Source organism: Centrocercus urophasianus, unplaced genomic scaffold (assembly GCF_019232065.1).
Source record: "Centrocercus urophasianus isolate 14NV4802_14NV808 unplaced genomic scaffold, USGS_Curo_1.0 seq_18, whole genome shotgun sequence".
NCBI classification, from domain to species: Eukaryota; Metazoa; Chordata; class Aves; order Galliformes; family Phasianidae; genus Centrocercus; species Centrocercus urophasianus.
This window is the reverse complement of record NW_024884733.1, coordinates 28,661,412-28,686,848: the sequence shown is the minus strand read 5'-3', so window position 1 is coordinate 28,686,848 and position 25,437 is coordinate 28,661,412. Positions and strand designations below refer to the sequence as shown.

The 25,437-nt window shown below is 47.6% G+C and overlaps 1 protein-coding gene across 1 annotated transcript in view; it reads left to right on the top strand.

The window, feature by feature from the left end:
- The window catches only part of NEGR1 (neuronal growth regulator 1), a gene marked incomplete at its 5' end in the record, with an annotated part of 171,890 nt that overhangs the window by 62,707 nt on the left and 83,746 nt on the right, over positions 1–25,437 (top strand). Inside the window, one exon of the mRNA XM_042820070.1 lies at positions 18,056–18,288. Coding sequence (XP_042676004.1) covers positions 18,056–18,288 — 233 coding nt within the window. The remainder of the gene's footprint in view (positions 1–18,055; positions 18,289–25,437) is intronic.

Below are 25,437 nucleotides of genomic sequence, written 5' to 3'. Positions count from 1 at the left end.
TTCCTATTTGGTTTGGCACATTTTTATGGGCTGATAGAGCTGGAATCGTTTAGCGGCTAATGTGACTGGACAGAGGCAAGTGCCAGATAGCATTAGGAAAATGGAAATCTGCTCTGCTCACAGCTGAACTTACCCTTTCGTAGACACTGAATGTGTTTGCATATTTTATTTCAAATCTGTGTGTGGTAAGGGGAAAACGGTTAAAATTAATAAATGGCATAATTAATGGCAGAAATAATAGCGGCACACCTGGTTGCCGACTGGAAATATGTTTTCTTCTAAAATTGAGCTTTGTGCAGCTCAGCCTGAAGGCTGTTGTGTTTTTGTGTAGGAGCTGTTAAGGCACTCCATGTGTAGCTCATAAACAATGAAGTGAGCGCTGGGCAAGAAGTGGGGTTGGCAGTGGGGATGGGGCCCAGGATGAGCGGCCCTGCATTTTGTAGTGTGCCTCAATTATGCAAGAACAGAGATGTTCTTCATAGCTATCAGTGCACGTGCTCAGGCAGGAGCTAGTGAAAACCATCACCAAACCAGAAATATCTTGATCTCTTCAGCCCTGCTGCCCCCCGTGCCCCCTCCCCGTGCTGCAGCTCTCTGCTTGCCTTTCCCCTCTGGCACTTGATCCCCCCTCCTTGTCCTGTTCTCCTTTCCACACCCTTCCCAACTGTCCCCATCCTTTCCCATTAAACATGCCCCATTGCTCTCCGTTCTGACCGGGCATGTGCAGCCAGCGGGGCGCATTTCACTGTGCTGTGTTTTGTCAACTTGCAGCACAAAAATATTGATGTTTACAGAGCTTGTTCTGAGAATCAATACTGCACGAGGCAGAGCAGAGCAGCTCTGTGTTGTGAAGCCAGCGCTGCCAGCCTGAGGGCTGATGGAGTATTGCTCAATGGGGGAGCAAACAAGCTCCAGGCAGTCCCATCCCCACTGTGCTCCGTCCCTGGCGGCTCATCCGTGTCCCTCCAGGATGGAGGTGATGAGAGCCCAGTGTGAGAGCACTGCCATACCACGGTGCTGCCTCTTCTCTTGCTTGCAAAGATGGAGAAAGCCCTTCTCCACCTTTGGCCAGTGCTTTGAGATGTATTGCCCTCAGTTCAATCTTCCTCTGTACGTACTCTCGGGATATTGGCTGTCTGGTAACACATGCAGGAGGAAACAGGGAAGGGAATGAGCTCAGGGGTAACGCTGATGGCTGCTGCCTCTTTGCTTGGGAGCATGAGGTCTTCCAATGCTCCTGGCTGGAAGGCACAGCAACCCATGGGGTCTGCCCATGGCCAGGGCACAGCAGGCGTTACCTTCACCAGCAGTGTGCTGGCCAAGCTGCTGCAATTAGCCACCCGAATGAAATACAGCAGTGAGACCGAGCTCGTTTCATAATTACCACGTTTCATAATTATCATGTATGAAATAGTTTCAGAATGAATCTTTCGGGGATCTTTCTTGAATCTTAGCAGCATTTTTAAAGCCATTTCTAATTTAAAGACTCTGCTTTCGAAAACAGTCTTTGTACATGCCAGAGGGAAAAAGCCAGCAATAAAAAAACTGAGTTGATACCAATGCAAATTCCCCATGAATTTCACAGCTTTGTGAACCTCTAAGCTCTTAAATGCCTTTGGAACCTCTTGATCCTGGTTTCTTGGCAAATTGTAGTCAATATCTTGTGAATTTCTGTTCCCCTAAGCTCTGGCTTGCCATCCATAAGCACGGTGGCACCAACATACTTTCCTTTGGAACTGGAATATTTTACCACTTCTGTTCCTTGAAAATGTTTTGACGCTTTCAGTAGAATGTGAGGTTTGGTCCTTAAGCCAAACTTTGGTCAAAGCAATAAATGTATACATGCATTTCTTCCACTGAGAGTGGCAGTGCAGCCAGTAGCAGCCGCAGGGACACAGCAGGGTCCCGCTGAGGTTGGAACTCCATTTCTGACTTCGGTGATGCCTTTTTTTGCTCATTTATTTTAAGCAAGGCCTTCATGACGGAAGCTAAGAATCCACATGCACAATGATTCATTCATTTTTTTTATCCATATGGGAAAAGGTTAACCGTTGATGAAATGTGCTTTTTTTTTTTTTTTTTTTTGTTCTATCACATCTTTGAATTTAGAAGGGGAGGAATAGCCTGGCCTCTGAGCAAGCCATTAATAACTGCTAGTATCACAGTATATGTAAAATTCAACTGTGATAATTTGCTAAGTAAGTCCATATTTCTCCACTTGAAGCAGCCTTAGGGAAGCTATAACTAAGACATCATTTTTTTTCCTAATTTCTCTCAGAAGTCTATATTCAGGGCTAGGTACTTCTTGCTCATTCAAGACACTTTACAGAAATTGGATGAAAGTGCTCTAGCCACGCTTTTCAGTCTACGCTATGAAAACATGATTTATATAAAACCCTTCCCTTAGGAATCGAGCCTTGAAGTAAGGGCAATGTATGCATCCTGCCTTTCTTCGTGGGCTGGATGCTGTTGACGCAGGAGTGCAGGGATGTGGGCACTGCCCTCAGCCCCACAGCTGCTCTTGTCAATGCAGGTTACGGGAGGATCCTCGGAGTGCTCCTGAGCAGCACTGCGCAGCGCAATTTGAGGAATAATTATGGATTAAATGTCACAAAGGAAAGCAGCTAAAATGCAGGGAGCAGTTAAGCACTATAAAACGCTGCTGTACGTTTGGAAATGGCTTCTCTGGTTTGTTTAAATTCTCTCCTTTTGGATCTGTTCTGCGCTTCTCTGTTCTGCTCCACTCTACGCTGCTCCACTCCATTCTTGTGTGTTTGTTTGTTCTGATAAATGGCTGCAGTGGATGCAATGGAGAGAGCTTCTAACTCTTGTGTTATTTGCATCTTTCCCTGTCACTGGTCATTCACTGCTGCTGATGAAGGATGACTGAGATTGTTGCGCTTGCTAGGAATATTTGCTTTGAGTTCATAGAGTTGCAGTCCCATAGCAGTAAGGGGTACAGGTTGGATATGAGAGAGCATAATATGGTACAGAAAAAGCAGTGTGAGAGGTTGTGGTTTGTTTTCTTTATTTTCCCTTTTCCTCTGCTGATCTTTGGGTCCTGACGGAGAAGAGAAAGCGATGGAAATGTGTCTCAGTGTGAGACATGGCTAACATGGCTTCACCCACGGGTCATGCTATGCCTTGATGCGTCCTGATGTCATCCTTGGACGTTGTGGAAGAATCCAGAAGCATCACGTGAGAGTGGAAGGACATTCCAACAACCAGGTCTTCTTTCTCAGAAGACATTTGCTTACCCTGCCTTCTGTGTGCTGTTGGTGGGGCTGCCCCAGGCAGATGCCCACACCAAGCAGAGCTTGCTTGGCCCTGCAGAACTCTGTGCTCTGCCCCTGGCCTTCCCACAGCAGCACCTCTGGGGCCAGAGAGCTGCCCAGTGTGAGCAGCCAGCAGGGCAGGATCCGTGTGGGAACTGCTGCATGGTGAGCTGAGATGGGTCTGGCAGGGTGCAGTGCAGCTGCCCTGGGAGGGGAGAATCCATGGCTTCCTTTGGCTTGAAAGGGTTTTTAATCTAAGAGGCAGGCAGGCAAGACTGCTGTCTTAGTGGGAACAGCGGCAGGAGGAAATAAAGTTTTGTGACATTTTAGGTAAGGAAGTTTGACATTTGTACAATTTTATGCAGAGCAAAGTTTTTGATGTGCCAGTGGTATTTGAGAAATAGTTGAATTGCCTTTTTAATTATTTGTCAAGGGCACCTAGAGTCTTGGAAATGCATTATTTCATGTTTTATAGGTTGGAATCTAAACAAATAAATGTTGTTGAGAGCTCAAATGACTGTGTGCACAGTGTGCAACAGCAGTTAAAATGCTTTGGTGTATTAAAAGTATGGAATGTATTACAGCAGCACGTTGAACAATGGCACAGCTCATCTGGACCCACGCAGCCAATTTTGTTTGCCTACCCTAAGCTATAATTAAGATTGACAAGGTTATCCAGAACAGGAGGATAAATATTACAGAAATTTTTGATATGTTGACACATGACTGAAGTACTGTAAAAACGAAATTTCTGGACAAGTGCAAACACAACTATGACAAGGTTACTGCCGGAACCTTGGGATACCAGTGAAGGAGTTCTGGTGGGCTGCAGGGCTGCTTTCTGCCCTGGGCTGCGGGGGCTTCAGTTGTGGTTCTCACCTGTGAAGAACAATTTTAGGTTAAAAATACCCATGTGATGAGCATTACTGCTGTGTGTAGCTTGGTTGGCAGCTGCCTCAGTGCCCACAGAACAGTGCACTTGTGGTATGGCTATGCCTGCACTGTGTGTGGGGCTCACTGCATGGGAGTGGGCATGATTTGGCTGCTGCTCCCTTTGTAAGCAAAGCTGCTCTCCCCCCCTGCTCCCACCTGTCTCCAGCTTCACTGCTGCTTCACTTTTTCTGACCATAGGCAGCATCACACACCACGTACTTCATTCCTCTTTCCCCAGGGGCTAACCACCTACATCCTATTTTAAGATCTATTTTCAGCTCGCTCTAGCAATTAACATGCAGTATTGGAATAAGTCTGGCCAGCAAAATTATTGGGTCATTCCACTGAAATGCCCATTATAGATAAACATGCAATCAGGCATCTGTGGCCGTGCACGAAGTCAGCCCTCCATTATCCCCCCATACACGGATAGCCATAAACACGCTTCTGTACACACAAACAGAATTTGTATTAAAAATGCTGGAAATAATTAAGTCTCACTCATCCCTGGTATAAACACGGAGTTTCACTGCAGTTAATTGGAGCTGAGTATGTGTAACAGTTGAAAGCTGGGTCATTATTTTTTACAATCGTCTGCAAATTTGTAATTTACATGCAATTATGTAGGTAAATTCTCTGTCTTCTATTAACAGAAACAAGAAACAAAGGCCAAGCATGCTTACTTTTGAAAACTGTGAGGTTCCCCTTCCCTGCTCCCTTGGCAGTGGTTCCATCCCTCAGAGCCATGGGCAGCGGTCTCTGTGATCAGACCCAGCACTGTTACTCCCACGATGTATCTGAGCTCATCGTCGCTGTGCTGGTGCCCATCAACACGACAGGATGTGGCCCTGGGTGTCACCTGGGGGCTTCAGTGCTGCTCCATGCCTGCCAGCTCCTGCAGCAGCACGGCCAGCTCTCCGTCACCCCGCGCCTCATCCAACTCAAGGGCAGAACACAGCAGCTTCTGAAATTTGATGATTCTGTCAATATTCTGAGTTTCGTATCTGGAGTGTCTTCCACTCCTTCATGAGTTTGCTTAGAAAGCCCTCGCTGTGATGGGGCCAGGCTCTGGGGCAGTGGCATTGCTGATGTGGTGGTTGGAGAAGTCAAGCAAGCTCTGCCATTTGCAGACGGCAATCTCTTTGATAGTAGGATTTCATGTAAGATGTATTACTTCAACAAAAAGTAGAACATATTGCAGATACATCTACCTCACAGCAGAGAGAGGAATAATGGTGTTGGTATCTGAAAAATATCAACTGTCACTAAAATTTATACAGTTAATGAAAATAAATAGCATTTATTGCAGTCAGAGATGGGTTTGATCCATTTCTTGGTGTTTTCTGTTCCTTGTAGGCAAACAAACAAACAAGGAAACATGGGGTTTGCATGGAGGTACCTCGGGGTTTTGCACAGCAGGAGCTGTGAGCTGGGTGCAGGGATGGCCTGGCTTTGGATTCATCCTGTGCCCAGCCCCTAGACAGCCTCTGTTCATACATTCTTAATGGATCAGCAAGTTCCTGTTAATTACCTTTCCTGTGTTATAGATCAGAGTAAATTATTGATGTTTGCCTAGTTGTTGTAAAAAAAAAAAAAAGGAAAAAAAAAACCAACAAACCAGCAATACTTTAACACCTTATGCTGAGGATATGACTGGGCAAAAAGGAGGTAATGCCTATGCGTGTTCTTTAGAAAGTGTTTTCCTGTGTTATTCCGGAGTTGCAGATAGTGTTTATGAGAGACAAGTCGATTAATCTCAGATATCTGTTGCTCTCCAAGATTAATAGCCTCATTCTGAGCCGTGCTATTTGTGGTGCAAATGTGTGTTTTAAAAAATACTGAGAAGAAGTAGAGCCAACATCCTGCAGCCATCCCAGCTCACCGCCCCAGGCTGACCGCGTTCCTCCCGTTGCTGCAGCACATTCTTAAGCCCATGCAGCTGGTTCCTCTTGCAGCCTGCAGCAGGACTTGCAGCACCACATACAGCTGTGATTCCGCCTGTGGGGATCAGCCTTTTTTCCCTGCTTCCTTGATGAGTTGCTAGAGAAAGGTCTTTGACCCTCATTCTCATATGAAGATGTGTTTGGGAGGTCGCTTTTATTGGGGTGAACTCTCTGGTCCCATCCAGCACTCGCTGAGGCCGAGCAGCCGAGGGCTCCCCTGGAGGAGGAGTTGCTCTGTGGGTGATGCCAGAGCTGCGACTTGGTGCACACCTGAGGGCAGCGCTGCTCACTGCTCCGCGGCTCTCTGAGCATTTTCATGGTCTGTGAGCGTGGCTGCTGCATTAATAACCCAGCAGATAAAGGAAGCCCAGGAATCTAAAAATGGCACGGAGTGGGCGGGCGGCTGGAGCCGTTCTGGCGAGCAGCATTCGCTGTGTTTGTCTGGGCAGGAGCAGGAAAGGTGGATCAGCAATCAGTGGCAATGTAGCTGTTTCTAATGAAGTCAGACTTCACAAATGTCATGGTGAGGTCCCCCGTGGACTTTCAATTATTTCTGCCCAGGACACAGCCAGGTTTTCTGCTTGTTTGGGTGTTGTTGTTTTATTTTTTCTCTTTTCCCAGCAGTCTGAATTCAGTTCAGTTCCTTCCAGAGATAGTTAATCAAAACCCACATGGCTGTTCTTCATGCTGAAAGGCTGTCAGGCTCCGTGGGGCTGTCACCCACTGCCATGCCTCGTTCCCACTCTGCTCGGGGTGAGAGGGGCTGTGCCTGCTCAATGGTTCTCGTGGGGCTCAGGGAGTTACAGAACGAAACATATTTCATCCATTAATTTAAATAAACATATATAAATACATGTGTAGATGCACGTGTGGGATGAATTTCAAACGAGATAGGGCTGCTGCATAGCTCTTTCCAGTGAAGTGTTCCCATTTCCACTCTGGGACACTCGAAGACCAAGGGAGAGAGACCAGAATTGGGTTGGTGGCTGGGCAGCCACTGCAGGGACACAGCAGCTGGCTGCACAGCTGGCACGGCTGCTTTGCTGGCACGGCCAGGTAGAGCACTGCTTTCTGTGGGACTCCTCGTGCTGTTCAGTAGTGCTTCCCACCACGTGCAGCATGTTGCCCTGCTGTGTTTGTGCTTGGCCATGACTGATTTCAACTTCGACTTAGGCAGCCTCCTGAAAAGGTGTAGGGATCATTGTTGCTATATGATGACCACGTAGCAATGCATATATAGAGCAACGCAGTTAGCAATTCAGTTATCATGTGATGTGTACACGGATGTGTGTAACGATCTGGTTACGTACACTGGATGGTCATGCAGTGCTCTATGCAGTTCTGTGCTGTGCAGTGTGGAACCCAATTGCTTGAGGTAGAGAAGAGCAAAATTCCATTCACTGGTCTGGTTGTTCACTGGGTGATTTTTGGTGCCACCTATGCTGGCGGGACGGGGATGTGCCACGTGTGGTTGGTAATACTTCTAATTCTAGTTCTTCAACACAGCTGCTCTCTGACCATTACGAGTCAAAACCATGCAGTAAGGCATCATCTAATGTCAAAACATACAGAGATTTGTTTGCTGCTGTTCTATAGAAATGTGATTTTTAATGCACTGTGTATGCTTTGCAGCGTGTTACCTCACCTGTTAATGCACTCTACATTTTAATATACCACATACAGAGTTTATCAATAATTGATTCAGTTTTGAAAAGTCTATTTGTTCCGTGACACTGGAGATGTGAAATGGTTAGCTTTCAAACAACGTGGTTCTGTCATTCCGCCTCTTTTACAAGTAAAATATCAGCTAACATATTTTGAACATGAATAAGACGGCTGGATATTTTTTCAAAGGGAAAATACAAAGTGAAAAGAAAAAAGGAATTCCCACTAGTTATTACTTAAAAGCCTGTTTATGGGTAATGTGCTAAAGGAAACTACGCAGGAACGTTTCATTCCTACACAAAGGTTATGCAAATGTTGTCAGGTTGCATCAAACTTTGCCTGGGAGCCCTCGTGCAAGCTGCAGTCATCTCAGAACAGATTCAAATGACACAAAGGATTTCTCAGGACTTACACAAACATTTGCATGTAGGTGCTCACTGGATCACTGGATGGCTTTGGGGAGAGTTTGTTCATCCTTCTTCTGTGTACTCTAGTCAGTTATTTATTTCTCCAGAAAAGAAGACCTGTAGCGAGAAATGCCTTTTTTAGCATCCCAAATGAGTGCATTTAATTTCCATGACCTTTCATGACTTGTAAGATCACTGCCTGACCCGAGCCATGGCTGTGTTGCACAATAGGTGTCAGCCTAAGGGCCTGATTCTGTGCAGGGACATCAGGCAGGCATCAGGCAGGCATTGCATGCATCGCTGTGCGCAGTGCATGGCTTGCTTCCGAGCTCTGCAGAATCCATGCTGAGCAACTGGTCACGGACAGTTGTCCGTGCTGTCATAGGTTGGGGTGAGGTCTTGTCCATGCTGAGGTCAACAAGGAGCATAGAAAAAAGGCTGCTGTGTTTGCAATCCATCGCCACATCATGGCCGCAGTATGGCCACTAAGTTAAAGACAGGAAAACAGAGTTTCAGATTAGCCGTGTGGCTTTTTACTTCCATAAAAGCTACAAGGCCAAGCACTAGGTGAAAACAGAATTTGTCCAGATTTATTTTCTTCCAGCGATTTCAAAGCCTTTTTTTGCTATAATTTGCTGTGCTAAAAGCAAACACTTTTCTGAATCTTATCCATTATCGTAGAAGACAAATGATTTGTTTGAATTTTAAATGTGAATGATAGGGAAGACTTGGATATGGGATATATCTTGTAAGAGATGAGAATTCAAACACACTTGAGCCCACCTGAGCTTGGGGTTCTCTGGGGCACTGCAATGCATGAGCCTCACCAGCCTCACCTCCCTCTGAGCTCAGAGCTCATCCTCCCCTCCTGAGAGCTCCACCACAAAGCGGGGTTGCAGCACAATTGGATTTCCCTGGTTTTTATTTATTACTAAGGCTCCAAACAGCAGTACATCAGCTCACTACATGTTCCTAGAGGGAAGCACAGATGGAACCGTGTACCGGCCCTGATAGCAGTCACGTGAATTACTCGGTTACTATTTTGGGTGGAAAATTCTATTTTATGGAAGCCTTTGAGATTTTAAATTTTAGTTTCCTTTTGCGGTGGGATGGAAATAACTTCTCAGGTACTTCTACTGAAGTGGAAGTGGTGGAATGGCCTCTTCTGCTCATTGCCCTTCGCCAGCAATGCAGGAGGTGTCTGTGAGTGCTGCATCCCCACAGGCGCCGGTGTCCAGAGTCAGTGCTGTGCTGAGGACACATTTTCTGCACACAGCACACAAAACATGTGCGTGCCCAGGGATGGGATGTGAGCGTTTGCTTTGCTCTTGTGTGCTATGAGCAGCTCTGCAGTGCCAGTGTGACAGCAGTGAGGCCATGCATGCAAGCTGTGCTGGCTACTTGTTTCCCAACTTCTGTCTCTGCTATAAAAAGATTTGCAATACCCCAATAATAAATGCATTCATCACCACATCTTCTGTAATCACTGCAGTTCCTGAGCCGCTATTTGGCACTCATTAGCTGAAACTCCCATTCACCTGTAATTTATGAGAAGCATACAATTATGTGTTATCACTACTTCAAGTGATTACTACACTGTATGTTTTTAAGATAATGGCACGAAGCACTCCGAGATGAATTGAACCTCTCCAGGTAGCTTTGCTTCTGTCATTAACTCTATTATTTTACTTAAACCACCCTGGAGAGACCCATTCTGCAAGGCTGCTGGAAGGAGCCCTGGGCCAGCACTGATCTGATGAGGGACACAACACGGTACACAATTACCTCCTGTCTCGTGTGTCCTATTTATCTGTACAGTAGATGTTATTATAAGAAAACCCTAAAACCCAGCTTGCTTTCACTCAGTGAGAATGTTGGTTTTTATGAAGTTTAAAGTGAAACATCGCTTATCCGAGAGAAAGATGTGGAATGTAAAAGCTGGACATTCAGAGATCAGCTGGCAGGGCAGCAGTCCTGTGGTGTTATCCATTTCACAGCACCATGTTCTCTGTAGGAGAAATTTCTCCTGCAAAGAGCAGTGTGCCACAGATCCAGGGGTCACCACAGAGGCATCCGCTGCTCCCACACCAACAGCGGGGCTCCCCGCTTCTGACACTCCTTTCCCATAAGGAGCAGCACAAAATACTGAAGACAAAGCCATGCAGCGAATGGTTTGCTGACTGTTCCGCATGGTAGAACTCTTCTGTGTCGTTTACAGAAGTTGTTTTTCCTTTGTCCCATAGCGGAGATGGCAGCAGTGGGCAGTGCTGGGAGTACCAAATCACACCGCTGAGCCGGGGCTGTTAGCGGCAGCGCGTCGTGCTGCGGGCAGGGCAGGGTGTGTGCAAGGCGTGCTGCTCCCTGCAGCTTTGTGCTGAACCCATCGGGCAATGAGGGCTGGGGCAGAAGGAGAGGCTTTGCTCAACTCCCTGCGCTCCGCCTGCCGGCTGTGTGCGGGGATGGGCCAAGGAACCGCGGCGCCCAACGGCGGTGTGGGCTGAGTGCAGCCCTGGTGGCACTGCCGAGCACATTGCTGCCATCTCGAGCTCACCCTTCGAGTCCTACAGTCCGAAGGGATTTCATTTAATCCTTTAATTAATCCTTCATTAGCCGTTTAATTAATAATTAATTAACCGCCCTTTTTTGTCCTAAGATCACTTCCATGATGCAGATAGAGATGAGTGCAGAATTAGAACAGCGTCTGCTTAAATTAATGCAAACGTTCTGAGCCGTGTTGGGGAAAATATTTTGAAAGTAGAATTAAAATATTTTCACAAGAAAAAAAAAAAAACAACGCAAACCACTTCTAGTTAAAAAGTCACACCGCGCTGTGCAGGACTGATCCTCTACTGGTTTTCCATCAAAGTGTTCACATGTGGAGGCTGATCCGCCCCTGCCCTGAGAGTGGTGTGGTGCTGAGCAGGCTGCCCAGAGAGGTGTGGGTGCCCCATCCCTGCAGGAGATCAGGGTCGGGTGGGATGGGGCTCTGGGCAGCCTGAGCCAGGACTTCATCTGGTGGTTGGCAGGAGCTTGGTGCTCCCTGAGGTCCTTTCCAACCCCATTCTATGGTTATGTGGGGATGTGGGGATGTGGGACATGGTGATGTGGTGGCGATATGGTGGCCTGGCAGAGGGGGTCAAGCCTGAGCAGCATGGGTAACCAAAGCAGTGCTTGCATGTCTGCAGGGTCTTGAAGTAAAATGCTGCAAAGTTCATAAATGTTTGTTGGGAGCTGCTGGTTGTAGAGAGAAGCTGAAGTCTCCATCCGTTAGATCAACTTTGCTTTATTCCTGGCTCATCCAGTGCTGCTGCAGACACGTAGCACATACATTTGCAATGGATTTTTCTGCTTGCTGCAAGTCAACAGGGGGCAGGCAGCTCAGCACGCAGAGTGAGCTGTGCAGGAAGGAGCACTCATACAAAGCAGTCGAGTGCACCCCAGCTGAGTGCTGCTGGTGTTGTTAAGCAGAAAGCACTTTCACAGGTAACTCTGAGGCACTGCCCGTACAACGGGATGCTGTTTGCTGCCACTGGGTCTGCTCTGCTGCTGCAAGACAGGGCTCTGAGGTGGGATGTCAACCCCAGCACTTCTGAGCTCCTGCCCTGCACAGCTCCTGCCCTGCACGGCTCCTGACTGCCAGTCCCCCAACATTTCCTGCTCATCTCTTTGTATCTTTGCCCATCTGTGGCACAGCAGGCTCCCTCTGCAGGCTGTGTTCACCTCTGCATATTTCCTAAGGATTGAATGTTGTTTTGGGGGGAAAAAAATATTAATCTTGCTAGGATTTAGATTTAAAAGTCCCTTCCAGCTCTCAGGATTCTATGATTCTGTGACTAAAATGCTATTGGTATTTCTTGTTGTTAAACTCTTATATGAACACGACAAAGACCTGGGGACAGCAGAGCAGACCTGCGTGGGTCTGAGACTGCTCCGTAAGAACTGCAAAGCTGTAGGAGACATGGGGAGGTCTAATCACAACTGAACTGGGAAAAGAGAGCCTGTAATAACGGAATTATAGAATATCCCGAGTTGGAAGGAATCCATAAGGTTCACTGAGCCCAACTCAGTCCACCTGAGCTGTCTGTTCGGGAGTTACTCCATCAGGCAGATGTTGAGATGTTCCTCAGAGCAGCCCATGGAGAACTCAGAGCAGCCGCTCAGCAGCTCATGGATGGAGGCTCTGCAGAAGCTCTCGGCACGTCTCTGTGCCATTCCTAGGTCTGCAGCTTAGCTGCACCAATCTCACCTTCTGCTGTGCTCCTGAGCTGAACCCTGACCCACTCCCTTCCTCTGTGTTGCTCAGTTCAAAGCCAATCTCTTTTTAAAGCAGAGGAATTCTGACAATGCTGCTTTTTGCAAAGGTTTTCCTTGAATCCAAAGCATCTATAGCCCAGTCCTAAACCAGTTTCACGGGAGATGCATCAGTCAGTGCACTCCCAGCCTGTGCCCCCCTGCCCTGCCACAGGGCAGCTCACACACTGCAGGATGCTCCAGGAGGAGGTTTAGCTCCGGTCTTTCAGCACCCACAGCTCTGCCTACACCCAGCCATGAAGGCTCTTCAAGCCAAATTCTTCTTGGTCTTCAGGGAACAGGCTGGATTCCAGGGCTTCTGGTGATTGGCATAGAAGTGTTCACAGCAGGGCTGCGGGTTTCAGAGAGGCAGCCTACACCAACGTGGGGCCTGTTGTGATCCTGAGTGTTCCTCACTGATGGGGGCTGGACTCTGTGAAGGAGCATCTCTGCGGTGCCCCCAGCACTGTCTCTGCACTGATCCTTCTGCTGCCCAGGCCCTGGGGCTGAGGGTTTGGGGAGAGCCCTGCGTGGGGACACTGGGGGTGGGGGGTGACGTGGTGACACACTGACGTGGTGATGTGCTGACATCTGAAAGGGCTGCATGGGTTGAATTCAGCTCCAGATGTATGAGCCGGTATTTAATGCACTTATCCCCGCAGCTTTGCAATTCAGGTCAAGTCAGTAATTGCACAAGAGCTGAGGATAATGGTAGCTTTCGGTCTTAATTTAATGAAGATTGTTTTGTAATTTTTAAGTACTGACAAGTGCTATCCAGATGCAGCCCTCAAAGCGTGTATTTGAGACTGCTGGAAACAAGCCGGTGTCCAGCACACCGAGATGGGGGTTTGTGTGCAGTCCCAGTGGAGCATCAGGAAGAGCTGTGTGCGTGGAGATGAATGGCTCTGGGCGTTAATTACTGGGAAACGTGGCTTGAGAGCTGGGGAAGGGGGAGGCATCACAACATAGGATGAAAAACCTTGTGCAATCGGGGCGAGAGTGTGCTTCTCCATACTTACAAATTACAGAAGATCGGCCCCATTAATAATGATTAGAAAAATACTAAAGTAGTAAAATACTTTCATCCATGTGACAGCTAGCATTAAAATCTAGTTCTTGTGCTTCCTGAGTAGAGAACTCCTGATTACAATCATCAGTTAGAAAATGAGTAGGTTTTATCCAATCTTCTAAGTATAAAAATAGGAGAAATATCTTCTGAGTGCAGCTATAAATTAATCAATCCTTCTCCAAGCAACGCAAAGGCAAAAAGAGCAAAGAGCTCCTTTGCTTAAGGATTGTGGCATTTTCCTTAGTTGTGCTATGCCTCTCATATTAACTTGCAGGAATAGTGTCGGTGCTGTGCACGGATTGATGAGTGGCACTGCGGAGTGCTGAGCACAGAGGAAGGGGCAGGAGGGTGCTGGGCAGTGTGGCACAGCTGTGGGGCAGCTGCATGTGAAAGCAAGCTCTGCTCACACTCATCATGGCGTTCTCTGGTTTGCTGAGTGCTCTTTGAACTCTTTGAAAGGGGAGATAACAGCAGGACAAGGTTTTAATTTGAAGGAGGGAAGATTGAGGTTGGATGTCAGGGGGAAGTTCTTTGCTATGAGAGTGTTGAGGTGCTGGAACAGCTGCTCAGAGAGGCTGTGGATGTCCCATCCATCCCTGGAGGTGTTCAAGGCCAGGTTGGATGGGGCCCTGGGCAGCTTGGGCTGCTATGAAATGTGGAGGTTGGTGGCCCTGCATGTGGGGGGGGGTTGGATCTTTGTGATCCTTGGGGTCCCTTCCAACATGGGCCACTCTGTGATTGTGAGCACTCGCACTTCTCTGAAAGGCTCCCAAGGGCAAACATTCCACAATGCAAACCCAGTCGCCATTTCGTAACGCTCATCTTGGCGGCTCTGGCTGTAGGCTGTGCATGCAGGGCAGAAGCTCTGCAGCAGTGCCTGCTCTGTGCGTGGGGATGTGCAGCCATGCTGCCTACCAGCTGCTCCAGAGTTGTGCGTGCATTTGAGAAAGAAGTGAGCGGTGCACAGAAAGAGGCGCAGTTGGTTGCATTAGAAACCATTTCTGAGGTGTATCACTGGATTGCTTCTTCCATGGAGTCAGTACACGCTTCATTCTTCACACACGGTGCGTGTACCAGGCTATGTAATGTAAAGGCTATCCTCTGCAAATGGTTTCAGCCACATTCTGCAACGTGTTCAAATCACTTCTTGCACAGCGAGGGAATTCGAGTGGGTTCTGACATAGAGAAGGGGTTGCTTTGGGCACTGAAGGATTGTATGAGGAAGACCCCGTTCCCAAATTACACCATTTGAATCCCATCTCTGGTTGGACCCAGTGTGCTTACACACCTGACCTGCTCAATGCATTTGTAGAGATTCCTTTGAGGGAATTTTTCTTCAAATGTGAAAATGTTCCTCAACAGCTGAAAATCAGCTCTGTCTGTTGCTTGGCTTTCACGTTTCACACAGCAATTGTGTGCGGTGTTCTTCTTGTTAATTAGTGCTACACAGAGCTTTAGCAGGTGTTTGCGTCTATCTGTGACACCTGTTCCCTGCAGGAGCACAGGCGTTAACGGACGATGCTCCTCAGTTGTTTTAGAAGGCTGTTGGACCAGGGAGGAATCCCACTGCCATCTCCATCAGCACCGCAACCATCAATGCCTGCAGCCTTTCAAGGCAGGGCACGTTGCTCCCACAGCTGGGGGGGCTGCCCTCTGTGGGGGGGGGATCACACATTCAGCACATTTGTGGCTGTGTGTATGTGCACCAGCGAGGCAGCAACGTGGAGCCGCCCCTCCAGGAGCACTGATGTAGAAGTGATGCTCCCAGTTGCTGCAGAAACACAATGCAGAGGTTCCACGGAGCACCCGAGCTCCCCAGCTTCCCCTGGCCTGCTGCTCACTGTGATCCGTTTGGCACAAAGCAGCTCCTGGCACTCTGAGCACATCCAGATCCCTCAGATCCCTGCTGGGATTCACAGCCTTCCGTGGAGCCCTCCGCCCTCAGAGGGACGCTTCCCTCTGCCACCCCCATTCATGTCTTACACATCACACACGGCTTCCATCTGAGCTGCCTGTCTATTCAGATTCCACGATGAGACCCTTAATTAAATGACTGAATAGTTATTTTTGCGATCATTTGTGAAGAATTTCAGCCCGACGCTTCTGGTTTCTTATTTCTAATGTGAATGTCACTTTTCCCATTAAACAATGCTGCCATATGCATACTCTACTAAATCACCATTTTCCCCTACCTAACAGTTTCCATAGTTGCACTATTTAAATGCTTTATCAAAGAGATTTACCGCATTATCTCCTTCTGTTGGATTTCCTTCATGTGAAAAATCTCTTTATCAAATAAAAATGTCCCATTAGTCTATTGCACTTTGAATTATGTTCCTTAAACTTTTAAAGTCATTTTAAAGCCTTAAGTTCTATTGTGCTCCCAGTGGTTAGCCTAAAATTTGCCTGATTCGCTTTCCTCATTTCCTTAAGTACAGATAATACAGTTATTATTTTCCAGCCACAAAGTACTGCTTTCTCTTTTTCTCCTCCACCAAACCCCCCACGCTGCTGGATTTGTGGCTTTTCACTCTCAGACCATTCCAGCTCTCTCTGCTGTCGTCTCCCTTTTCTGCTCTGCCTTTTCTGTATGTTTGATGTCACCTGTATGGAAAATGGGGAGCAGATCTCATCTAGGATTTGAGCCGCTCCTCCCAGCCTTGTGTTCCCTACCTGAGCTGTCGCTGTTCTCTTCTGCTCAGGTCTCATCTCCTCTCTCCTGTCCTCTTCTTAAGACCAACGTTTCCGTGGCCAGGAACTGTTCTTGTGTGTGTTTTCCTTCCTGTGTGAAGCATCTTTGAACATCATACAGCCATGCTGTGCTGGTGTTCCCCAGTTTTCTTCGCATTGTTGTGTTTGGTTTCTCACCTGCTGCTCCTTCAGGATTTCAGTTGCTGCTCACAGAAGTCATCCTTCTGGCTGAAGGTCAGGAACGCATCTCTAGTTTAGAAGATTTTCACTGATCCCTTGTTGCTGCCACACGGAACATAGGTTGTATGCCAGGATCTCAGGCTGGATATTAGGAGAAATTTCTCGTCCCTAAGAGCACTCAGCACCAACACAGGCTTTCCAGGGGGTGGGGATCACCGTCCCTGGGGTGTTCCAGAACCACGGGGATGTGGCATGGAGGGATGTGGGCAGAGGGCATGGGGGGAGCACTGGAGTGGGGTCAGGGTTTTGAGAGGGCTTCTCCAACCTCAGTAATTCTGTGATTCTATGATAGTGACTCTGTCCAAGCAGTGGATAAGCAACAGCCACAACGTGCATGGGGCTGAGGAATAGCCATCAGTGCCCTTCTTGTCCCCTGCTCTCCCACCTGTCCCTGAGATCCCTAATTTCAAACAGAAGAGCCCAAAACTGTTGGGCTCCATATCACTGCACTGCCACAGCTCGCAGCAGCACACCTCAGCCCTACGCCCAGGTGTGAGCTTTCCTTCCTGCATCCTTGGGCTCAGTGGTTGAACTCAGGTGCTGGGACCTGCTGCCACAGTTCTTCAGTGGCTCCTTCCTGCACAGAGCCAAAGGAGCTGCCAGATTGCGGCGCTGCCCTTGGGACTGGTCAGTGACATTCAGGGGCATCACTGAAAGAGCATTTCTGCTCACCCAGGTGTGCAGGTGAGCGATGTGAGATGATATGGAGGTATGATCTATTTTGGAGAAAATTACAAACATTTTCTAACGCGGAGCACAAAATACTGATAACAGCAGTGCCTAATTGCCTTGGTGGAAGGTTATGCTGCCGTTACACCCAGCTTGTTGGGTTGGTGGATTTTCTTGCTTGCGTATCTATAGAAAAGATTTTCAATTAATACTGACCTTTAATACTCCAACTGGTTTTTGATTCTGGAGATGGTAGAGCAGACTGCAGATGAGTTTTCCCAGCACACCTCGTTCTCTATGTTTTCCAGCTGATTGCTTTTGGGCAGCTGGCTGTACCTGTGCCAGTGCTGTGTTCAGACCCCGGTGTATTGGGCAGGAGTGCTGCCTCACTCCTCAGGCAGGTGTATTTTCTGTCTCTGGCTGCACTTTTCACTCGCTGGGAAAAAAAGTCCTTATGGAGGAATATTCATCAGCTATAATTTAGAAAAAGAGGAATCTGTCTGGGGTGCATGTGGTTGTAGGGCGCTGGTATCGCTGGCCCTGATCAGAGGGACTTTGCCCTGAAAAGCAGCCTTGGTGGTAACTATTCTTATGAGTGATTATTGCACAAAACCCCAGGTAAGGCACTGTAAACAAATCACACCTACTTGTGCCAGTACCACGCCACTAAAGTTCTAAATAGATTTCATGGAACTATGCTCTGTTTTCATGTGCTCATGGTTTTACATCGGTTTGTGAATCAATGAATGCCCCGTATGTTTTGAGGTTCAACTCTAAGACAGTGCAGCTGTTTGCAATCTAAAAATCGATAGCAGGCTAATGGTATTCAGGAAGTCTGAGTTTTCACACCTACGGTTTCCCTTTTCCCCCCAGGTGTTACTTGGAAGATGGAGCTTCCAAAGGCGCGTGGCTGAACCGCTCGAGCATTATTTTTGCTGGCAGTGACAAATGGTCGGTGGACCCTCGAGTTTCCATCGCGACAGCAAACAGGAGAGAGTACAGCCTGCAGATCCAGGACGTGGACGTGACAGATGACGGTCCCTACACCTGTTCTGTGCAAACCCAGCACACTCCCAGAACGATGCAGGTGCACCTAACTGTGCAAGGTATGTGTTTAAGCTAATTGCAAGTTGGCATTGGGGGCGGGCTGTAAAAGCAGCACAGTTCAGTAACAAACACCAAACTGAAGAAGTAAAGACAAAGGGAGGCTGATCTTGCTGTACCAAACCGTAGCTTTCGTCTCATCCACACCACAGCTTCCTCATGGAAGGACTGCCTGTCGTTAATTAGAAAAGTCCATTTATTTTCACGAGATGGTTTTCTGTTTCGAGCTGGGCTGCCAGCTTTACGCGTGGAGGTAATATTGATTGTGTTGTTCTGGGGAGAGCAATCCTTCGTTCTGATTGTCTGCATGATAGTTAATGCCCTCGCACGAGGGGCTAAGAAAATAGTTGGAAATTAATTGCATTTATAAAACATATAAACAGGAGCTTAAAATTAATTAGGCTAACTGCAGGAATATAGAGAAATAATAACTCAATAGTTAAAATATGCATAATTATTAAGCGATTGCATTTATATCTTCAGAAATGCAAAGTATAACCTAAGGCTTTAATTTATTAGTCTTTGGTGTAATCATCATTAACATTTTCTTTTGCATTTTTATGAGTGATAAAGCAATGAATATAAAACAGAGGAATTGAAATGGCAATCTCTATTAATCCATATGGCACACACACAAATGATGGGTACCTAATGCTTCTCTAACTAATTGCTCTTAACCGCCGGACCTCCGGAGCGGGGTGCTGTGTGTGTCGGCTGGACTTTGTTGGCTCTGAGGGCATTTGGTGCATGAAAAATCTCAGTGCCACCAGAAAGCCATCGCTGTGTGGTCCCCACAGAGCTCCCCAGAGACTTCTGAGTGTGCAGAGCTGTGTGTGCGCTGCTCCTGGGGGCTGGGGGGCATTGGCACACAGCTGGGCTGGGAGGCTGAAGGGAAGAAGCAGCAACAGCATCAGTTATTGTTTTGGTTGTATATATACTGCATTTCTCCAAGATTATTTGTTTTCTGTGGTCATTTGGGCTACTTTTTTCTATCTTAGCTCCTATTTTGAGGTACCAAACAGTATGAACAGTTATCAGCTGTGCAGGGAGGGTCTTGCTGTGCACACCTGGCACACATGGGAAGGATCTCTCTGTGGGTCATTCACAGGCTGAGCACGGGGCTGCCCAGCTCGAGCCCTTCCCCTCTTGCTGCTCTATGCCCATGCCTCACCGCCATGTGCAAGGCTTGGAGGGCACAGGTGGAGGATTTATGCATCCTGAGAGAATGGAGACAGAGCTGCCTGAAAGTAACAGGCTGTAAAGGGAACATCAGCTAATTGGCACTGCAGCTTGCGCGTGCTTTCTTGCAGCATAGGGTTCACGGGGATGACATCATAACATTTCGTGGAGGTGGTTTTATGTTTCCTTTTAATACCGTTCATGAGTTTGTATTGCAAGATTAGAAGTGACTTCTGCTATTGGGGAAAAATAAATGAAGGGCAAAGCAGATCTTCAGCCAAAGTGGAATCATTCCATCAAAGGGCTGGGTTCCCATCTGTGCTGTGAATGAGTGATCGGCAGCAGCTCGGGAGCAGCAGATGAAATAGAACGAGCGAAGGAAAATGTAAAGGCAGCAGCACAGCCCTTTATCACTCCCCTGCCCTACAGACTGCGTTCCATCGAATAACACTGAAAGAAGACCTTTTCCTGCTGAAAACAACAGCAGTGGAGGAGCCAGGGGTCGTAAATTGAATGGACGATACTTAGGTCTGATCATAAGCTCTCAAATAGGTTAAACTGCAGACTATAAAATTGTTTGCTGTGAAACCCCCACTTCAAAAGCTGTGTCCATCCAACTCAGTCTCTCTCTCTCTTTTTGTTCCGTTAGATCTTTACGTGCACAGATGCAGTAGGTTTCATTTTGAATATCCTTTGCTCTGCTCCTTGGGCTGACAATTTCCAATCCCATGCATCCAAGTGTTTCAGAGAACCAATGCATTTTAGTGGGCAATCCAAAGTGCCCTGATTTCTATTAGTAAAACACAGAAAGGCAAAGAGGTCCAAGCTGCAAAATGGCCAGAACCTGGCTAAGTGTGGGCACAGCTCCTGTTTTGTCATTGGCCCCAGAGTTCAACAAGTTCATCATGCCTCCATTACTTGCCTTCTGATTTGATCTATTTTCTGGCTCATGACAGGAGCATCCCCAGGCACAGCTTTGGCTGTGTTCCCCCAAATGCTGTGCACTCACAGATTAAACCACAGATCTCGTGCATACAATACTGTGTCCTGGGACGTGTTCAATGGCTGTGGGCTGCAGGGAAGCAGCTGCTGTCCCATGCCTGCCCAGTGGGACGGGTGAGAGCGGAGCCTGATGGGGAATTCCACCTCTCCAGCCCCTGCTCAGGGCCCTAAGGAAACACTAAGTCAAGCTGTAGTCACTGTTACTGAGTGCTTGGGCAAAGTATTTTGTACCAAGAAAACAAACTGAGGTAACTGATAATAAAAGAAAAATCCTAACATGTCTTTAGCCCCCATTTACATCGGAGAAAGGAAACCCAGATGAAAGGGAGGAAGATAATCCAGTTTCCTTTACTTCAGCGATCTTGTTAAATACAAGTGAGAATTAAAAAGTAATTAAATTAAAAGTTCAGAAGGTAGGAGTTTGCAATCAGCATAATCTACATCAGAGCCAGGTGCTTGATCTGCAGAGCCGTGAGCTGCGGATCACAGAATCACAGAACGGCCAGGGTTGGAAGCCACCTCAAGGATCACGAATCTCCAGCCCCCCTGCCACATGCAGGGCTGATGTCAATCTCAGCTGTTTGCCGAATTGAAGTCAAAAAATGAAATACTTCTCATCCTTACGTATTAATTATTTAGCTACTCTGCCTGTGCACAGAGCTGACCTTTGGGGGAGGCAATGCGTGGGCCACAGTGCAGCCACCAGGAGGGCTCAGGTGGGTGGGAGATGCAAGGTGAGCCCCAGCCAGGCGCTGCTCCTGGCACCTTATGCCACCTGTGGGTATTGCCCACCATGCCCACTGCGCACACCGGGCGTGCAGATGTCTCAGCTGTCTCCCTGAGTGCCATTTACAGATTTGGTTGGAAACCACAACCTATATTTTAAATTTATGAGTGTGTAATATTTCCAAAGTAATACTCAAGGCCTTTTTTTCTGCTTAATAAACCTCTTTAATGTCCCCTAAATATTAATGTATTGATTTAGTCTTTGCAATGTTTGCAAAGTCTAATTTGTTTCTTCAGTCGGGCCAAGAGGGACTTGCGTTTGGAGTTAACGAGATAAATCTTACCCAAATTTATTTAAAGTGGGACAAAATAAATATGCAAAAGACTTCTAAACTCACATAGCAACCACTCTCCAGCTATAACTGACAACACGTTACTCTTTGAAATTGCCAGCACTCGAGCAGGATGTCAGCTCTTGGTATAAGATTAACTCATGACTGCCAACCACTGTTCATGGCTCGTCCCTGCCCAGCACACAGAGCAGAGGGGCTGGGAGAGTGGGATGGGAGAGCTGGCCCCACGTGGAGCCGAGGTCCCATGTCCCCTTGCAGGGCTGATGGCACCAAGAAGTGCAGGATGCTCCCTTTAGGGCTTGTCCTCCTCATCCATTCATTGGATTGCTTCCACACCGATAGCTGCAGGGCCTCATTCTCTGTAAGATGTCTGTGTATGGCTTTCTGCCCTCTTTAAAAGCCTTAAATCATGGCAAGTGTTTGCACTAGCAGGTGATCTCATTTACTGGGATGTAAGTCTGGAATATTTCATCTGAAATAGAACGGGGCTCTGCCGGTCTGCAACTCGTAATTCCACATGCTGGAGCTGCTTTATGGTCACGGCTGCAGCTGAATTTCCATTATGAGCCTGAAATTTCCATCTTCTGAAATCTGCAAGCAAAGGGTAATCAACACAAAGTAATCATTTGCTCTCTGGTCCAAAGTATATTAGTTCTGATACATTTGAATTAAGCTGAATGAGCTTTTTTGTGACCTGTGAGAGTCCTGCAGAAGAGCCCGAGGTGACTTTCAGCAGGTCCTTGCAGTGTGACGCAGTGCCACAAGCAGAATGGAAGGAGGGAAAGTAAGGGGGGAATGGGGCAAGGATGAGGAAAGAATGAAGCCTCTCTTAGTGCTGCCCAAAGCTTCGACCCGGTGAGCTCCCACCCCACAAACACGAGATAACAAATGCAGCCAGCTGGCAGAGCTGTGCGGCACTCCAGGTGTCAAAAGAGTGATGAACCCTTCTGAAAGAAAGCTTTAAAAAGGGGGTTTTGGAAAGAAGGCAAATTCAGAACGAGAATGTATCAAAGGTGGCTGTGGCAGCTCTCCTCGGTGGGTGTCCTCTGGGGTTTAGCAGCTTTACAGCAAATAGTGGGCAGATCCATGGCTTTGCATAAGGACATCTGAAGCGGATGATGAGAATAAAAGCTGCCTGGAAAGCTGTTTTGTGACTGGATTGCAGAGTGCCCCAGTCTGGAAGGGACCCACAAGGGCCGTGCAGTTCAACCTCTGACCCCACGCAGCAGCACCCACAGCCCAAACCTGGCTGAGAACACTTCCAAGGGCTTGGTTCCCTTTAAGCATGTGTGTCTGATGGCCATTCCTACAGCTCTGCCACCCTTGTCCAAATGCAGCCCCGTTATTACAACTAAAGGCAGCGGCTGCCCTGGCACAACTGAGCTGCTAATTATTTTGTTACTCATTACCATCACTGCAGCATTGCAAGGAGTTTTGGTAGTCTGTACCCTGAGTAAACAGTGTAATATTTTATTGAGCTCTCTGCTGCCTGTCACTGTGATCACTGTGATTACTGTGATTTACCTGATCCTTTCTTCATTGCATTTCCCGTTATTTCTGCTTCTGTAATTTCAGACTGTCACTTATCAGGAGAAAATAACGTGTCCCAAGCTTTAAACTTAAATTTTTCCTTGGAGCATTGTTAACAAAGACAGAAAGTTGAACAGATGTGGAAATTATCTCACCTGATGGAGGTTACAACTAGAATTATTTGGTTTTGTCTTGCAAAAAGCATTTCACCTGAATACTTAGTGAAGTGCAGCCTGGCACTTGTTTTCCTTAGGTGAGTCCAGGCAGTTTAGAAAATCCTTATCTTCTGCTCTGCTGAGATTGAGATGGGGTCTTCTGCCCATTGGAGCCCACTCTGCTTTAGCAAAGCTGACATCCTCGAGGTGTTGCCAGAGTATTTCTTAAAGCTGCCTAAGTGATCCGTAGTAGAAATGTCCTTCCTCCCATCGCCATGAAAGGGTAGAAAGATCTCATGAGGAAAAGCAGATAAAGAGTAGAATATATGGAGTTTAAGAACTTCAGCCACTGTGGATTCTGCCAGAGCCACCGAGTCCTTGGTCTGGGAGGAGCAGTCTCTGCCTCAGAAGCAGCCATGGGCTGCACTGGAAAACCTGCAGCTGCTGCCTGGAATTCATAGGGCCCTCAATGCATACACAGCCCCAGAGTGCAAAGTAAGGATGGGAAACTTCTCCCATTAATTACATAGGCCATATCTCCGGGTATTTGGATTGTAGTTGCAAAAGCTCGGTCCTGAAAAAGTGCATGTATTCACCGTCCTGGTCTTGGTGCGTTCATATCAGGCTGCTTGGTCTATTTCAAGTCATAACAAAGCTCATTAGGATTAAGAAAATTGCCATCCCTCCTGGGCAGCACAGAGGACTGCCCCTGGCTGTGTGTGTGTTGGTGCATCTCCCAGTGAGCCATGGCAGGAGCTCCCTGCATTGTGTGATGGTCTGGTTAAACTGAAAACAGGAGTTGGGCATGAGGTCTTCAGTTCCCACCTCCAGTTGGCGCAGGTGTGATTCTTCCCTTTGAGTTTCCTTGGTGAGCATCTCTGCGTGCTTTTGTGAGCTCAGAACTCAAGGGGAAGGAATATTTTGTGCTGGGAGTTTGTTGGATTCGTGGCCATGAGAGAATTACTGGGAATGAACAAGCATGGGGAGGGATTTGTAAAAGCACATCCTTCTGATACGGTGCTTTCCTTTTTGTATCCTCTGCAGCTTAGTTTGGGTTTTGTAGCTTAGCGAGGGAAAGAGGATGATGACGATAGCTGATGTTCTCAAGCAGCAAAATCCACCACTTGGAAGGAGCAAAATCAAATGCGTGTCTTTAAAAAGAGCTCGTGGTGTGGGTTTAGGAAACGTTCTGGGTAGGGCTGGAAAGAGCTGAAAGCAGAATCACAGGATCCTGCTGTAATACGGAATAGTAAATGTGAAAGAAAGCTCTCAGGGACAGAGCTTGAACGTTTCCTGCTTGGAAAATCTTTGTTTGAAAAAGTTTGTCTTTCATTGTATGGCTTTCATAAGGATGTGAAGAAAACTTGGCAGCTTTCATGTGTCTGAGAGCTGTGGGACAGCAGGAGCAGAGGTGATGTGACCTGAGATGCAGCACATCTCAGCCTTCGGGCAACAAAGGAGCCCTCAGGTGCAGACTCATGGCCAGAAGACCCCGTTCCTAACGACCCACTGTAATCAAGTCACTGCATGGCTCATCTGGAAAGTGCCTGCATGTGGTGTATGAAGCCATAACTATACCATCATTAACGAGATGCAAAAAACAGTTCAGCAGCTACTGAAAGCACGGTCTAATCTGGAATCTCTTAGCAAAAAGTTTTGAGTATGTTTGTCAGCACCTCAGTTGGTTGTCCCATCCAGCATTCACTCGTGAGCTGAACCCACCCCACAATGGCTGGGCAGCTGCTGCTCCTCTCCAGGCAGATTCAGCAGCATCACCCAGCTGGGGCCAGCAGCCCACGCTGTCTGTCCTGCTGAGCACCCCGTGTCTCTGTGCTGGGGGCTGCAGGGTGCAGTGCTGCGAGGGGCCTGGGGGCAGAGCAGAGGGGGGTGGTGCCCTCCCCGCCCCACTGGCTGGTTTGCTGATGTGGTTATGCCAATGACCAGCATGCCCAGGTGCAAGGCAGCAATCATGTCCCGAAAAAGGGCAGGGAGAATTGCAGGAGAATGGCTCAATGAGCCCCAAATATTGCCATAATCCAATGCAGCTGCCTGCCCACAAGGATAAGCTAAATTAGAACACAGTTTGCAGCAAACAGTAAATTGAATCCCTCCTTGAGGCAATTAGCAAAATCAGAGCCTCCTCCGAAGCAAACAGGCATGAAAATGCCGTTCTTGCAGTAATTTCTCAAATGCTTGATTTTTCAAC